Below are 17584 nucleotides of genomic sequence, written 5' to 3' on the forward strand. Positions count from 1 at the left end.
AGAGATAGAATTATAGAAAGGAGAGATTGAAATGCTATAGGGGCAATTAGGTACATGTGTATGTGAAGGAAGCAGCAGAATTCAAAGGATTGTTATTTTCTAAATCTATTTGGTGAAACAGGTGCGATTCTTTAGAGACATGGATTTTTAGTGCTATTGTCAGAACACTGTCATAGATCGGTATCGTTTCTTGACTTCCCTCCAAATCATAGTGATATATAGGTGCGCATATGAAAACGGGATTAAGATGCGGGGATCGAGAATGGGAGTTGGAGAACCAGCCCTCTCGAGGTTGTCCTTTGCCACATTTAAATTAGACCAATTCTCCACGGGGTTAAGAATTCACCTCGTTTTTTAAAGGCTAGTTTGGAAACTTAAATGTTCTTTGGTATTCTCGGGGATTGAACGAGAAATTAGTTTAATTTCTCGCTCAATTTCTAGAAATACCGGAGAAGATTCAATTTTCCAAAGTAGCCTTCCGCCATTGAGCTTTCCGCCGGACGAAGGGATGAGGGAGAAGGTTGCCATTGACGAGCTAGTCAAAGGAGAGACCGCCCTTGCGTGCCATGGAGTTTGCGAGCTCACTTCGACCACACCAAGCTTGTTTATTATCCACCGGCACCATACATCCAGAAACGACACAACCCGAAACTCTACCTTGTTTATTATCCACGCCTGCGTGTGATGGCCGCGTACGTGCTCCAACCAGAACAATAAGACACGCTCGAGGAAGAAGCAAATCACACGTCGATCGACAGAACACTAGGAATGGTGATGCCTAGCCTCCAATCTTGCTGCCCGCGACGTCGACAACGAAGCGGTACCTGACATCGTTCCTCTCTAGGCGCTGGATGGCGGTATTGACGTAGTCCATCCCGACGACCTCCACATCCGCGGTGATCCCGTGCTCGCCGGCAAAGTCGAGCATGGCCTGGCACTCCCCGACGCCGCCGCCGGCACTCCCGGCCACGCGCTTCCCGCCGGCGACGAGGCTGAAGGCAGGCACCTGGAGCGGCTTGGTGGGCAGGCCGACGACGACCATCTGGCCCATCGGCTTGAGCAGGTCCAGCAGCGGCACGACAGGGTGGTCGGCCGACACCGTGTCGATGACGCCGTCCAAGGTGCCCGCCGCCGCCCTCATCTGCTCGGGGTCGCGGCTGACCAGGAACGCGTCGGCACCGAGGCGGCCGAGGGCCTCGTCCCGCTTGCCCAGCGACGTGCTGATGACGGTGACCTTCATCCCGAACGCCTTGCCGAAGCGGACGGCCAGGTGGCCGAGGCCGCCGAGGCCGACGACGCCCAGGTGCTTCCCCGGCGCGTTCAGGCCGTACTGCACCATGGGGCTGAACACGGTGACGCCGGCGCACAGCAGCGGCGCGGCCCCGGCGGGCGGCAGGCTGGCCGGGACCCGCACCACGTAGCGCTGGTGGACGACGAGGGCGTCGGAGAAGCCGCCCTTGGTGGTGGCGCCGCCGTCATCGTCGTCCAGGCTCACGCCGTTGGACGTCTCCACGAGCTGCGGGCAGTAGCTCTCGTACCCCTTGCTGCAGCTGTCGCAGCTGCGGCAGGAGTCGACGAAGTAGCCCACGCCCACCGTGTCGCCGGGCTTGAAGCTTGTGACGCCGGAGCCGACGTCGGTGACGACGCCGACGATCTCGTGCCTGCGCCCGAAAGGATGAGCGAGCCTAGGGTGGTTAATTTGTTGCTTTGCTGCGGCCGTCTGAGTAAATCCCTGTCCTCGCTTGCAAAATGGAATGGCTTGGGTGTTGGTGAACATGTATAGTTACCCGGGAACGACGGGGTACTTGGCGTTGCCAAACTCGTTCTTGATGACGTGGAGGTCAGTGTGGCAAAGCCCGCAGAAGAGCACCTTGATGGTGACGTCGTCGTCTCTCTGAACCCTGAAATCGAAATCAGCCGGCGCAGCATTTCAGTCCACGAAGATGATGAACTAGTGCACAAGTTGTAGACTGCAGCAAGGAAAGCAATACCTCCGTGAGAAGTGGTAAGGGGAGAGGTGACCAGAGACATCCCTGGCTGCCCACCCGTGCGCTTCCTTGCCTCCCGCCATTAAACACTCCTGGAATGGATTCCTCTGCTCTTCCTCAACCTCAACCTCTCCCGCCCTCACTTGTGACTTGCTGGTCGTAATCACTAACCACGAACTTGGACATAAATAGGAGAACTGCGCTCAGCTCTCATGGACATATTACATATATATGGTGACGTGACGTCCGTCGGTTTCGGCAAGATGGCGGCGGCTAACGCTTGTAATCCCTACTGATGATTCGGTAGCGGCATGAGTCGCCATCTGTGAACTGTATGTGAAGTCACGAGATTCCATGTACATTATTGTCAAGTTTATGTGCAGCAATTTTAGACTTGACTTGAACACACCAGGTTACAGCTATATCAAAGTATGTACAACAGGTACTGATATGCATACGCTCTCAAGGCTAGTTCCGTTTAGAATGCATTTGATTGGAGAGTCAAATAAAATGTAGTGATTCCATTCCAGTATTTAAGAATGAAGTCATCCTATTCTGCGTTTGACAAGAAGAACATGGCCGTTCCATTTTTTGTTTGGTTGAATAGTAGAATACAGCGGAGCCATTCCATTCTTTGTTTGGTTGGAGAAGAGCCGTATGAGTGTAGGAGGAAGGAGAGAGGGGAGAGCGCTCGTGTCCAGGAGAGCACTCGCATCCGGTCGTTTTTATGGAGCGAGAGTGTTCCAACTATTTGTAATAAATTTACATATGGAGATTCAGAAGCCGCTCCGTTCTTATTTTGTTGGAAACCAAACATCCAAAAAATTGGAATGAAACCACTCTATCCTCCTGCACTTCTAAACCAAATACACTCTTAATTAACCATTACATCCAAAAATTAGTCAGCATCTCAGGGTATGTACAATAAGAGTCTAGAACTGTCTTCGAGTGTGTCTAAAAGGATGAATGCAAAAAAAAATAAAGATAGTGTACCTTGACGAAGACATAGTGTCTTAGCTCTATGCTTGATGCAGGAGACTAGCTGATTGGTCAATTTGATTTATTGAATGCTTTGATTGGTGTAATGAATATAGTAAGACACATGTTTTAGACATGCCCATTGTATTATGTTGTGTTTTAGTTGTGTCTTATACTTATAGTACCGTGCAACAGTGTCAGGGTTGTACATGCCATCAGTACTACCGAACTTTACAAAATAAACTTAATTTCCGAAAACTCATAGTACTGTGTACACTTGGAAGTCACTACCGGAATCAATAGCTTTGCCGAGTGCCTGAAGCACTCGGCGAAGCCTTAAAAACACTCGGCAAAGAAGGCTCGACAAACAGTGCATCGGTAAAGCCTCCTTTGCCGAGTGCTTTTTGTCGGGCACTCGGCAAAACTCTTTGCCGAGTGCCAGAGAGCACTCGGCAAAGAAAAGTGGCCGTTACGACGCCAGGTGACGGAGACGGTAGCTTTGCCGAGTGTCTCTTGTGACACTCGGCAAAGAAGTCTGCTTTGCCGAGTGCCTTCCAGGCAGCACTCGGTAAAGAATACTTCTTTGCCGAGTGTCACAAGAGACACTCGGCAAAGAAACCGCCAGGGAGGGTCCCCATGTCAGGTTCTTTGCCGAGTGTCTTAAGTGGCACTCGACAAAGACGACCTCTTTGCCGAGTGCCAGCGACATAACACTCGGCAAAGAACCTAAGCCGCTGTCCAGGTCTGTGCTCTTTGCCGAGTGTTATGACCCAGACACTCGGCAAAGAGCCTCTTTGCCGAGTGTAACACTCGGCAAAGTGACCAGTATATACCTTTTTTATTTGTTTTTTGTATTCCATCCACACAAACAGAAGATATCACATATATATCATATATATACATCACAGATATCATCACAGACATAAATAGCCAACATAAACATAAATATCCATCACAAACATAAGTGTTCAACACACGTATTAAACACAAACATAAGTCTCAAACGTCGCAAGCTCTCACATAAGTATCAAACACAGACATAAGTATTATACATAAGTTTTGAAGTCTAAAATAATGAAAACACAACACTCATGGAGGTGGGCGGTTTGACCGGGGCTGCGTTGGGCTGAACCCTTCCGGAGGGTTGTTGGATGCCGCCCCAGATTGGCCCTGCATAGAGAAGAGATTGCATGTGTTATACCAGATGCATTACAAACATGTAACTACAATTTTGATACTCATAGGAGTGTGGAAGAGAGTAGGGTCAACTGGGGGGAACAATGGAGGTGGCGGAGCGATGCCTTGTGCGGCGCCAAGGCTCTGCATGTACTGGAACATATCCGCCATCCTCTGATCAGCCGCCCGCAGGAGTGTGGAAGAGAGTAGTGCATATCAGAAGATAAAATAAAATTCATGCATGGAGTACTGGTACCAAACATGCATGACTTTACCTGCAGGTATTGCTCCCTGGTCAACGACATGGTTCGAGCTTGAGGTTTGGTCACCTTCTCCCCAAGGACGGAGCCGTGGTAGGTGATGATGGCCTGGATGCGGGCCTCATAGTGCATGTCCACGACGAGCTTCTTACAGCTCGTGGTGGCCACCACATCCGCCCTAGCCTCGTATCCAGCATCGCATCTAAAGAAATCCTGCATACAAAAACGATGTATCCATACATTATTCCAAGAATTTGCAACGAATGCGACATATTTTACATTATACTAAGACTTACCCACAGCTCTTGCTTCACCCGCTCCGCCTTGTTATTGAATTCCCTGCCGTCCCGATCTACTGCATCGGGGGCGACGGCGTAGTGGTCGAAGGTGAAGGCTGGGCCCGTCACTCCGGCGTACTCCACAAGTCCAGGGAAGTGTTCCCTGCACAGCAGGCCGAGGATGTTATTGGGGGGCGACGATGACCCCCAGCATAATCCAAAACCGTCCAAGACCTGTCCAAGTGATAAATAAAAAGTATTAGTTTATATTATGATTTTGAACACATAATATGAATAAGAATGAAGAACATAAAGTTACATACCTCTCCCCTTCCAGCCGAATCAGCGGCCGTCTGTCCCGAAGTATGGGACGTGGCGGGAGACTCGCGGGGCCTCGCAGGTAGATGCTCCTCGAACTAGAGCCGCCTGAACCTGAGGCGTCCTGCTGCTGGTCGTCGTCGTCCTGCTGCTGGTTGTCGTCGTCCTGAGGCGCCGCCTGCTGCTGCGCTGCCTGCTCTGCCTCGTCCTGCTGCGCTGCCTGCTCTGCATCGTCCGCCGTCCTACTCCTCCCCCCCTCCTCCTCCTCAGGAAACCGCCCACCATATTTGTCCAACAACCTGCAATTAAGAGTAAACAAATAAGCACATATAAAAAGATGTATTTAAAAACAGGTGCGAAATAAAAAGTCATATAGCATTACATCGATTAAAAATAATCCTCATATGTGTCGGGGTTAGCCGGATCATAACTCTCATCATCACTATCAAGCATTTCAATCTCAACACCATCGGAAGACGCAAGTTCATCATTAATGTCATTGCCTTCAAGGATTACTAAGTCATTATCATTTTGCACCTCATCATCCTCCTCATCAACAACCATTTCAATATCTACGTCCATTCCGATAGCTTCGATTAAGTCTATCTCAAATCGCCCTTCTAGCCCATCTTCTTGGAAGAACTCTCCATCATATGTGTCCGGATCTAAGTTGTAATCTTCATCGTTAGGAACAGGTAACCTCCCATGCGGCGATACCTTATACACAACATCCCAACCCTTAAGATGTTCTTTCGTTTGACACGCATATGGGAGATAATACACTTGTGTGGCCTGTTGGGCCACGATATAGACATCGTCTCCTGCTAAGGTGGAATCTTGTCGAATTTCGACTATCCCAAGATTAGAATGTGTCCGTCTCGTCACTTGAGGGTCAAACCAATGACATTTGAATATCACTGGAGTAAGAGGTTTGGAACCATAAAAATTGAGCTCATATATTTCTTCAATTCGTCCAAAATAATCGACATTGTCAAGGCCCGGCGTAAAGACTCCAGAACACGTTGTTTTCCGATTGGGCCGACTTTTGTCGTAGTGTGTTGTGCGAAAACGGTATCCATTGACGTCATACCCAGAATATTTCTTGACCCTATAAGCAAAGCCGTTGGCTACTTGTCTCAACTCGGCACTCATAGACGGATCTCTTTGGCCCTGCAAGTATTCGCAAGTTAAAAGACGCTAAATTGAGTTCAAAGACGTATCTCTTTTACAAACTAAACACGTACCTTACGTTTGAACCAGGAAATGAAATCGGGCAACCCATTTCTCGCACCCTTTCTAAGAAGAGCGTCATATTCCTGTGGAGTGGGGTCCCTTGATCGACGCCAGAATTCATGAAGAAATTGTTCCATGTATGGCGTCACCTTGCGCTTCCGGGTTGGTCAATACGTATAGCATGATATGTCGCCACTCTTCATGTGTCAGGGTCTTGGTGGTCGAGCCACTTGCGCTTCCGAGTTGGCCTCGAAATATGCTAAGGTTCGATTCATTGTCGCCATCATTGTAACGAGGGGGTGGATTATGCACGCTCGGCAGTTTGTCACCATAATAAGTTGTTGTGAAGTTTGAGACCTCCTCTAGAATGTATGCCTCTGCAATGGAAGCCTCGATTTTGCATTTATTTCTACATTTCTTTCGAATAGTCTTTAGACATCTCTCGATTGGATAGCACCAACGTCCCTGCACGGGGCCCCCCATTCGTGCCTCATAGGGGAGATGAAGAATCAAATGCTGCATTGGATTGAAGAAGCCGGGTGGAAATATCTTCTCAAGCTTACACAGTAACACGGGGCCAATCTTTCCAAGTCTGCAACCACGGTCCGAGATAACTCTTTTGCACAAAGCTGACGGAAGAAATAGCTCAACTCTGAAAGCGCTAGCCAGACATGCTCAGGGACATAGCCTCGAACCATCGCAGGAAGAATCCGTTCAATCCATATGTGGAAGTCATGACTCTTCATCCCTAAGACTCGCATAGTAGATAAGTTCACCCCCCTACTCAGGTTAGCTGCATACCCATCAGGGAACATCAACATCTTGATCCACTGAAGTACTTCCTTCCTCTGGGCCCTGCTTAGGACGAAATCGGCCTTAGGCCTTCTCCATGTCTTTCCGCCACTTGGCGGCTTCATCTCTAGTTTTGGTCTATCACATAACGCTGCCAGATCCACTCTTGCCTTCACATTATCCTTTGACTTATCAGGAATGTCCATAATTGTTGCCCACAGTGCCTCGGCAACATTCTTTTCAGTGTGCATCACGTCAATGTTGTGTGGAAGGAGCAGGTCGTCATAATAGGGGAGCCGAGTCAAGCCAGACTTATGTGTCCACATATGCTGCTCACCATATCCCACAAAACCACCTTCTGTATTGGCCATGAGCCCATCTATCTGTTGACGAATTTCGGCACCAGTCATCGTTGCAGGTGGGCGGTCTGTCACTACGACACCTTTCGTAAAGTTCTTGATGTCTAGGCGGAATGGATGGTCAGTGAAAGGGAAATGTGCCCTTGGGCCATTTCTAAGTATTTTGGTGATTTAGTGTCCAACACAAGTGCCTAAGTGTAAAATGGTGAACAAAGTACAAATCAAGGATAAAGGTATGTTTCTCAGACTTAGTACATTGTTTTAGAGACTAATGTATTGTGTCTAAGTGCTGGAAACAGGAAAAATCGAATTGGAATTGTCTTGGCTCGAGGTCTTGGCTCGAGCAGCCAAGACTCTGCTCAGTCTGGGAGCACCGGACTGTCCGGTGGTGCACCAGACAGTGTCCGGTGCGCCAGACTGGCTCGAGCGAACTGGCCGCTCTCGGGAATTCACCGGCGACGTACGGCTATAATTCACCGGACTGTCCGGTGTGCACCAGACTGTCCGGTGAGCCAACGGTCGGCCGGGCCAACGGTCGGCCGCGCGATCTGCGCGAGACACGTGGCCGAGCCAACGGCTAGAAGGGGGCACCGGACTGTCCGGTGTGCACTGGACATGTCCGGTGCGCCAACGGCTCTCTGGCTGCCAACGGTCGGCTGCGCCATTTAAGGAAAGAAATCGGGCACCGGACAGTGTCCGGTGTGCACCGGACTGTCCGGTGCGCCACGCGACAGAAGGCAAGGATTGCCTTCCCAGATTGCTCTCAACGGCTCCTAGCTGCCTTGGGGCTATAAAAGGGACCCCTAGGCGCATGGAGGAGAACACCAAGCATTCCTTGAGCAATCTTGATCACTCACACATCATTCTTGCGCACTTGTTCGACATTCTAGTGATTTGAGCCCCGTTCTAGTGTGCTTGTCTTTTGAGCTCAAGTCTGGGTCTTGTGTGTGCGTATTTGCTGTGATCTTTGTGTCTTGTGTGAGTTGCTAATCCCTCCCTTACTCCGCGCTTCTTTGTGAACATCTTTGTAAGGGCGAGAGACTCCAAGTTGTGGAGATTCCTCGCGAACGGGATTAAGAAAAGCAAAGCAAAACACCATGGTATTCAAGTGGGTCTTTGGACCGCTTGAGAGGGGTTGATTGCAACCCTCGTCCGTTGGGACACCACAACGTGGAGTAGGCAAGCGTTGGTCTTGGCCGAACCACGGGATAAACCACTGTGTCATCTCTATGATTATTCTCTTGTGGTTATTGTGTTTTGCTAAGACTTCTCTCTAGCCACTTGGCGATTACTGTGCTAACGTCTAACCAAGTTTTGTGGCTTAAGTTTAAAGTTTTATAGGATCACCTATTCACCCCCCCTCTAGGTGCTCTCAATTGGTATCGGAGCAGTTCTCTTCAAGAAGGGACTAATCGCCCGAAGAGATGGATCCTAAGGGAAAAGGGATGGTGGTCAACAACAACGAGAAGGAGTCTATCTTCAACGAGCCAAAGGATGACAAGCCTACCGACTCGGGCTCGAGCCACAAGCGCAAAGACGGGAAGAAGAAGAAGACAAGGCGCATCAAGGAGATCATCTACTACGACAGCGACGAATCTTCCTCTTCCCAAAAGGACGACGACGACTACGAGAAAAAGAAAACGGTCAATTCAAACTTTTCTTTTGATTACTCTCGTATTCCTCAAAGTACAAATGCTCATTTATTATCTATTCCACTTGGTAAACCTCCTCATTTTGATGGAGAGGACTACGGATTTTGGAGTCACAAAATGTGTAGTCACTTGTTCTCTCTCCATCCTAGTATATGGGAGATTGTAGAGAGTGGAATGCACTTTGATAGTACGGATAGTCCCATGTTCATTAATGAGCAAATTCATAAAAATGCACAAGCTACTACTGTTCTTCTAGCTTCATTGTGCAGGGATGAATACCACAAAGTGAGCGGCTTGGATAACGCCAAGCAAATTTGGGACACCCTCAAGATCTCTCATGAGGGGAATGACGTCACAATGCTCACCAAGATGGAGTTGGTGGAGGGCGAACTCGGGAGATTCGCTATGATAAGGGGAGAAGAGCCAACCCAAACGTACAACCGGCTCAAGACCCTTGTCAACAAGATAAGAAGGTATGGAAGCACGCGATGGACGGACCACGATGTCATCCGCCTAATGCTAAGGTCTTTTACTGTCCTTGATCCTCATCTTGTAAACAATATTCGTGAGAATCCTAGGTACACCAAGATGACGCCCGAGGAGATACTTGGAAAGTTCGTGAGCGGGCGAATGATGATCAAGGAAGCAAGATACGTGGACGACGCATTGAATGGTCCAATCAATGAGCCTCAACCTCTTGCTCTCAAGGCAAAAAGAAGCAAGGAGACGCTACCTAGCAAGGTGGCACAGATTGAGGCGACCGGACTTAATGATGAAGAGATGGCTCCCATCATCAAGAGATTCAAGACGGCGCTAAAAGGTCGCAAGGGGCAGCCAAGCAAGACCAAGACAAAGGGGAAGCGCTCATGCTTCAAATGTGGTAAGCTTGGTCATTTTATTGCTAACTGTCCCGACAATGATAGTGATCAGGATCAAGGGAACAAGAGGGAGAAGAAGAAAAACTATAACAAGGCAAAGGGCGAGGCGCATCTAGGCAAGGAGTGGGATTCGGATTGCTCCTCTTCCGACTCCGACAATGAAGGACTCGCCGCCACCGCCTTCAACAAGTCATCCCTCTTCCCCAACGAGCGTCACACATGCCTTATGGCAAGGGAGAAGAAGGTATGTACTCAAAACTCTACTTATGCTTCTTCAAGTGAGGACGAATCTAGTGATGAGGATGAAATAGATTATTCATGTTTATTTAAGGGCCTAGATAGAACCAAGGTAGATAAAATTAATGAATTGATTGATGCCTTGAATGATAAGAATAGGCTTTTAGAAAAGCAAGAGGATTTGTTGTATGAAGAACATGACAAATTTGTAGAAGCACAAAAATCTCATGCTCTAGAAGTTAAAAGAAATGAAATGCTTTCTTGTGAATTATCTTCTTGCCATGAGACAATTTCTAACTTAAGGAGCATTAATGATGATTTAAATGCTAAGTTAGAAATAGCTAGTAAATCAACATCTTGTGTACAAATTGTTGCAACTTGCAATAGGTGTAAAGATTTTGACATTGATGCTTGTAATGAACACCTAGTTTCAATCTCCAAACTTAATGATGAATTGGCTAGTCTTAATGCTCAACTTAAGACTAGCAAGAGCGAATTTGATAAGCTAAAATTTGCAAGGGATGCCTACACGATTGGTAGACACCCCTCAATTAAGGATGGACTTGGTTTCAAGAGGGAAGCCAAGGACTTAACAAGCCATAAGCCTTCCATCCCCGCCAAGGAGAAAGGGAAGATCCCTATGGCTAGTAGTGCTAAAAAGAACCATGCTTTTATGTATCATGATAGAAGACAGTCTCATAGGAGTTGTAATGCTTATAATGCTTTTGATTCACATGCCTATGATTCTTATGCTATGTTTGCTTCTAGTTCTTCCCATATGCATGGTAGAGATGTGCCTAGAAAGAATATTGTTCATGTTCCTAGGAAAGTTATGAATGGACCCTCTACAATTTATCATGCTTTAAATGCTTCTTTTGCTATTTGTAGAAAGGATAGGAAGATAGTTGCTAGGAAATTAGGGGCAAAATGCAAGGGTGATAAAACTTGCATTTGGGTCCCTAAGACAATTGTGACTAACCTTGTAGGACCCAACAAGAGTTGGGTACCTAAGTCCCAAGCCTAAATTTGCCTTGCAGGTTTATGCATCCGGGGGTTCAAGCTGGATTATCGACAGCGGATGCACAAACTATATGACGGGGGAGAAGAAGATGTTCACCTCCTACGTCAAGAATAAGGATTCCCAAGATTCAATCATATTTGGTGATGGGAACCAAGGCAAGGTGAAAGGTTTAGGCAAGATTGCAATTTCAAATGAGCACTCTATTTCTAATGTGTTTTTAGTTGAGTCTCTGGGATATAATTTACTATCTGTTAGTCAATTATGCAACATGGGATATAACTGTCTATTCACTAATATAGACGTGTCTGTCTTTAGAAGATGTGATGGTTCACTAGCTTTTAAGGGTGTACTAGACGGTAAACTTTACTTAGTTGATTTTGCAAAAGAAGAGGCCGGTCTAGATGCATGCTTAATTGCTAAGACTAGCATGGGTTGGCTGTGGCATCGCCGCTTAGCACATGTGGGGATGAAGAATCTTCACAAGCTTCTAAAGGGAGAACACGTGATAGGGTTGACTAACGTGCAATTCGAAAAAGATAGACCTTGTGCAGCTTGTCAAGCAGGTAAACAAGTGGGAGGAGCGCATCACAGCAAGAATGTGATGACCACATCAAGACCCCTGGAGCTGCTACATATGGACCTCTTTGGACCCGTCGCCTATCTAAGAATAGGAGGAAGTAAGTATGGTCTAGTTATTGTTGATGACTTTTCCCGCTTCACTTGGGTGTTCTTTTTGCAGGATAAGTCTGAAACCCAAGGGACCCTCAAGCGCTTCCTAAGGAGAGCTCAAAATGAGTTTGAGCTCAAGGTGAAGAAGATAAGGAGCGACAACGGGTCCGAGTTCAAGAACCTTCAAGTGGAGGAGTACCTTGAGGAGGAAGGGATCAAGCACGAGTTCTCCGCTCCCTACACACCACAGCAAAATGGTGTGGTAGAGAGGAAGAACAGGACGCTAATCGATATGGCAAGAACGATGCTTGGAGAGTTCAAGACCCCCGAGCGTTTTTGGTCGGAAGCCGTGAACACGGCTTGCCACGCCATCAACCGGGTCTACCTTCATCGCCTCCTCAAGAAGACGTCGTATGAGCTGCTAACCGGTAACAAACCCAATGTATCGTACTTTCGTGTATTTGGGAACAAATGCTACATTCTAGTAAAGAAGGGTAGGAATTCCAAATTTGCTCCCAAAGTCATAGAAGGGTTTTTGTTAGGTTATGACTCAAATACAAAGGCGTATAGAGTCTTCAACAAATCATCGGGTTTGGTTGAAGTCTCTAGCGACGTTGTATTTGATGAGACTAATGGCTCTCCAAGAGAGCAAGTTGTTGATCTTGATGATGTAGATGAAGAAGACGTTTCAACGGCCGCAATACGCACCATGGCGATTGGAGAGGTGCGGCCACAGGAACAAAAGGAGCAAGATCAACCTTCTTCCTCAACAATGGTGCATTCCCCAACTCAAGAAGATGAACAGGTTCATCAAAAGGAGGCGTATGATCAAGGGGGAGCACAAGATGATCATGTGATGGAGGAAGAAGCACAACCGGCACCTCCAACCCAAGTTCGAGCGATGATTCAAAGGGATCATCCCGTCGACCAAATTCTGGGTGATATTAGCAAGGGAGTAACTACTCGATCTCGATTAGTTAATTTCTGTGAGCATTACTCCTTTGTCTCTTCTATTGAGCCTTTCAGGGTAGAGGAGGCCTTGCTAGATCCGGACTGGGTGTTGGCCATGCAAGAGGAGCTCAACAACTTCAAGAGGGATGAAGTTTGGACGCTGGTGCCTCGTCCTAAGCAAAATGTTGTGGGAACCAAGTGGGTGTTCCGCAACAAACAAGACGAGCACGGAGTGGTGACAAGGAACAAGGCTCGACTTGTGGCAAAAGGTTATGCCCAAGTCGCAGGTTTGGACTTTGAGGAGACTTTTGCTCCTGTGGCTAGGCTAGAGTCCATTCGTATTTTGCTAGCATATGCCGCTCACCATTCTTTCAGGTTGTTCCAAATGGATGTGAAGAGCGCTTTCCTCAACGGGCCAATCAAGGAGGAGGTGTACGTGGAGCAACCCCCTGGCTTCGAGGATGAACGGTACCCCGACCACGTGTGTAAGCTCTCTAAGGCGCTCTATGGACTTAAGCAAGCCCCAAGAGCATGGTATGAATGCCTTAGAGATTTCTTAATTGCTAATGCTTTCAAGGTTGGGAAAGCCGATCCAACTCTTTTCACTAAGACATGTGATGGTGATTTGTTTGTGTGCCAAATTTATGTCGATGACATAATATTTGGTTCTACTAATAAAAAGTCTTGTGAAGAGTTTAGCAGGGTGATGACGCAGAAATTCGAGATGTCGATGATGGGCGAGTTGAACTACTTCCTTGGGTTCCAAGTGAAGCAACTCAAGGATGGCACCTTCATCTCTCAAACGAAGTACACACAAGACTTGCTGAAGCGGTTTGGGATGAAGGATGCCAAGCCTGCAAAGACTCCGATGGGGACCGACAGACACACCGACCTCAACAAAGGAGGTAAGTCCGTTGATCAAAAAGCATATCGGTCTATGATAGGGTCTTTACTTTATTTATGTGCTAGTAGACCGGATATTATGCTTAGTGTATGCATGTGTGCTAGATTTCAATCCGGTCCTAAGGAATGTCACATAGTGGCAGTGAAGCGAATCCTTAGATATTTAGTTGCTACGCCTTGCTTCGGGCTCCGGTATCCAAAGGGGTATACCTTTGATCTGATTGGATATTCAGATTCCGACTATGCTGGATGTAAGGTCGATAGGAAGAGTACATCGGGGACGTGCCAATTCTTAGGGAGGTCCCTGGTGTCATGGAACTCTAAGAAACAAACTTCTGTTGCCCTATCCACCGCTGAGGCCGAGTACGTTGCCGCAGGACAATGTTGTGCGCAACTACTTTGGATGAGGCAAACCCTCAGGGACTTTGGCTACAATCTGAGCAAAGTCCCACTCCTATGTGATAATGAGAGTGCTATCCGCATGGCGGAAAATCCTGTTGAGCACAGCCGCACAAAGCACATAGACATCCAGCATCACTTTTTGAGAGACCACCAGCAAAAGGGAGATATCGAAGTGTTTCATGTTAGCACCGAGAACCAGCTAGCCGATATCTTTACCAAACCTCTAGATGAGAAGACCTTTTGCAGGTTGCGTAGTGAGCTAAATGTCTTAGATTCGCGGAACTTGGATTGATTTATAGCATATATGTGTTTATGCCCTTGATCATGTTCCTTATGCATTTCGTTGCTTACTTATGGTGCTCAAGTTGTACAAACACTCCCCGGACCTCACAAGTCCTTTTGCAAGTGATGCACATATTTAGGGGGAGCTGTGCTACAATTTGACCCTTTGAGACTAAACATGTGCTTGAGTTTGGAAAGGGAAAAGGTGGACTTGGACCATGAAAGACTTCCACTGCACTCCGATGAGAGGGTAACTTATTCCAAGTTCATCTCATGTACTCTTATTGCCTTTGTATTCTTATTGAAGATTTTGGTGAGGCAATGGGGTTAAAGGGCCAAGATTGATCCCATTTTGGTGCTTGATGCCAAAGGGGGAGAAAATAAAGGCCAAAGCAATAAATGGATCAGCTACCACTTGAGAGATTTTGAAAATAGTAGAATAGAGCTTTTGGTTTGTCAAAATTCTTTTATTGTCTCTCTTGTCAAAAGTTGGCTTCTTGTGGGGAGAAATGTTGATTATGGGAAAAAAGGGAGTTTTTGGAATCGTGAATCAATTTCTCTTGGAATGACTCTCTTTATGTCTTAACATGTGTGTTTGACTTAGAGATAAAAATTTGAGTTTGATTTGCAAAAACAAACCAAGTGGTGGCAAAGAGTGATCCATATATGTCAAATTTGAATCAAAACAATTTGAGTTCTTATTTGAATTGACTTTGTATTTGTTCTACTTACTTTATATTGTGTTGGCATAAATCACCAAAAAGGGGGAGATTGAAAGGGAAATGTGCGCTTGGGCCATTTCTAAGTATTTTGGTGATTTAGTGTCCAACACAAGTGCCTAAGTGTAAAATGGTGAACAAAGTACAAATCAAGGATAAAGGTATGTTTCTCAGACTTAGTACATTGTTTTAGAGACTAATGTATTGTGTCTAAGTGCTGGAAACAGGAAAAATCAAAATGGAATTGTCTTGGCTCGAGGTCTTGGCTCGAGCAGCCAAGACTCTGCTCAGTCTGGGAGCACCGGACTGTCCGGTGGTGCACCGGACAGTGTCCGGTGCGCCAGACTGGCTCGAGCGAACTGGCCGCTCTCGGGAATTCACCGGCGACGTACGGCTATAATTCACCGGACTGTCCGGTGTGCACCGGACTGTCCGGTGAGCCAACGGTCGGCCGGGCCAACGGTCGGCCGCGCGATCTGCGCGGGACACGTGGCCGAGCCAACGGCTAGAAGGGGGCACCGGACTGTCCGGTGTGCACCGGACATGTCCGGTGCGCCAACGGCTCTCTGGCTGCCAACGGTCGGCTGCGCCATTTAAGGAAAGAAATCGGGCACCGGACAGTGTCCGGTGTGCACCGGACTGTCCGGTGCGCCACGCGACAGAAGGCAAGGATTGCCTTCCCAGATTGCTCTCAACGGCTCCTAGCTGCCTTGGGGCTATAAAAGGGACCCCTAGGCGCATGGAGGAGAACACCAAACATTCCTTGAGCAATCTTGATCACTCACACATCATTCTTGCGCACTTGTTTGACATTCTAGTGATTTGAGCCCCGTTCTAGTGTGCTAGTCTTTTGAGCTCAAGTCTGGGTCTTGTGTGTGCGTATTTGCTGTGATCTTTGTGTCTTGTGTGAGTTGCTAATCCCTCCCTTACTCCGCGCTTCTTTGTGAACATCTTTGTAAGGGCGAGAGACTCCAAGTTGTGGAGATTCCTCGCGAACGGGATTAAGAAAAGCAAAGCAAAACACCGTGGTATTCAAGTGGGTCTTTGGACCGCTTGAGAGGGGTTGATTGCAACCCTCGTCCGTTGGGACGCCACAACGTGGAGTAGGCAAGCGTTGGTCTTGGCCGAACCACGGGATAAACCACTGTGTCATCTCTGTGATTATTTTCTTGTGGTTATTGTGTTTTGCTAAGACTTCTCTCTAGCCACTTGGCGATTACTGTGCTAACGTCTAACCAAGTTTTGTGGCTTAAGTTTAAAGTTTTATAGGATCACCTATTCACCCCCCCTCTAGGTGCTCTTAGTCAGCAGGAAGAAATTGTCGATGTTTATTGAAGGACGAATATTTGCCACCCTTTTTCAACCAAATGAACCTAAGAGCTTCCTTGCAAACTGGGCATGGGAACTTACCGTGAACACACCAGGCACAGAATAGCCCATTCGCCGGTAAGTCATGCATGGAGTACTGGTACCAAACATGCATTCTGAAGTTTGTCTTTGTAGCTCGGTCATACGTCCATACCCCTTCCTCCCAGGCACGTACCAATTCATCGATCAAAGGCTCCATGTACATGCCCATTTTGTTGCCCGGGTGTCCTAGAATTATCAACGACACGAATATATTCTGCCTTTGAAAGCACACACCAGGGGGGAGATTGATTGGGATAACAAACACGGGCCAACATGTGTACGGGGCATCGCTCATTCCATAGGGATTGAACCCATCTATGGCCAACGCAGCACGTACATTACGAGCCTCTTCGGCTTTCTCACGGTGAATGTCATCAAAGTGTTTCCATGCTTCACCATCTGATGCGTGCACCATCTTGTCAGGATTGTATCGTTTTCCATTTTTGTGCCATGTCATCTGTTTCACAGATTCCTCTGTCATGTAAAGATGCTGGATCCTCGGTATGAACGGAAGGTGTCGTAGGATTGTCAAGGGGATGTCGAGCTGCCTCTTCTGTCCATCACCAGAGTCTACCTCCATAAACCTAGACGAATTACACTTGGGACAATACTTTGCCTCCGCGTATTCTTTCCTAAATAGCACGCAGCCCTTCGAACAAGCATGAATCTGCTCATACGTCATCTTGAGTGCACGAAGTAGTTTTTGTGCCTCGTACATGCTCTTTGGCATAACGTGATCATCCGGAACCAGACTCCCAATAACCGTCAACAAGCCATCGAATGCGTCTCTACTCATGTTGTACTGCGACTTGAACGCCATTACACGCCCAATGGCATCCAGTTGAGAAACCTTTGTCTGGCCGTGAAGGGGCTTATGTGCCGCGTCGAACATGTCGTAGAACGCCTTTGCAGTCGGCTCTGGCTCGTCATGCATACATCCTCCCGTGTACTGTGCCTCCTGATAGTCGTTCAACATATCTGCTACCCTCGCATCCGCGTCATAATCCTCGACACGTTGTCTCAACACCTCCTCTCTCGTACGATGCGCTTCACCATGAAATATCCACCGAGTATAGCC

At 47.5% G+C, this 17584-nt stretch overlaps 1 protein-coding gene across 1 annotated transcript; it reads right to left on the reverse strand.

Moving 5' to 3' along the window:
- Positions 1 to 587: 587 nt before the first annotated feature.
- Positions 588 to 2138, reverse strand: LOC100273454 (uncharacterized). Its single transcript, NM_001147891.1, has 3 exons — positions 1992 to 2138; positions 1788 to 1901; positions 588 to 1661 (listed from the first exon to the last, which is right to left on the reverse strand). The coding sequence occupies exons 1-3, from the start codon at positions 2069 to 2071 to the stop codon at positions 779 to 781; spliced, it is 1077 nt and encodes a 358-aa protein (NP_001141363.1). The 5' UTR covers positions 2072 to 2138; the 3' UTR covers positions 588 to 778.
- Between the last annotated feature and the right edge of the window lie 15446 nt (positions 2139 to 17584).

Source organism: Zea mays, chromosome 7, assembly GCF_902167145.1.
Source record: "Zea mays cultivar B73 chromosome 7, Zm-B73-REFERENCE-NAM-5.0, whole genome shotgun sequence".
Classification (NCBI taxonomy): Eukaryota; Viridiplantae; Streptophyta; class Magnoliopsida; order Poales; family Poaceae; genus Zea; species Zea mays.

What these genes read in the sequence shown, in the direction of transcription:
- LOC100273454 (NM_001147891.1), bottom strand. Translation starts at nt 2,071, where the DNA reads ATGGCGGGAGGCAAGGAAGCGCACGGGTGGGCAGCCAGGGATGTCTCT. An exon ending in CCTTACCACTTCTCACGGAG is followed by an intron (nt 1,902 to 1,991) that starts GTATTGCTTTCC and finishes TTTCGATTTCAG; the next exon opens with GGTTCAGAGAGACGACGACG. An exon ending in AAGTACCCCGTCGTTCCCGG is followed by an intron (nt 1,662 to 1,787) that starts GTAACTATACAT and finishes TTTCGGGCGCAG; the next exon opens with GCACGAGATCGTCGGCGTCG.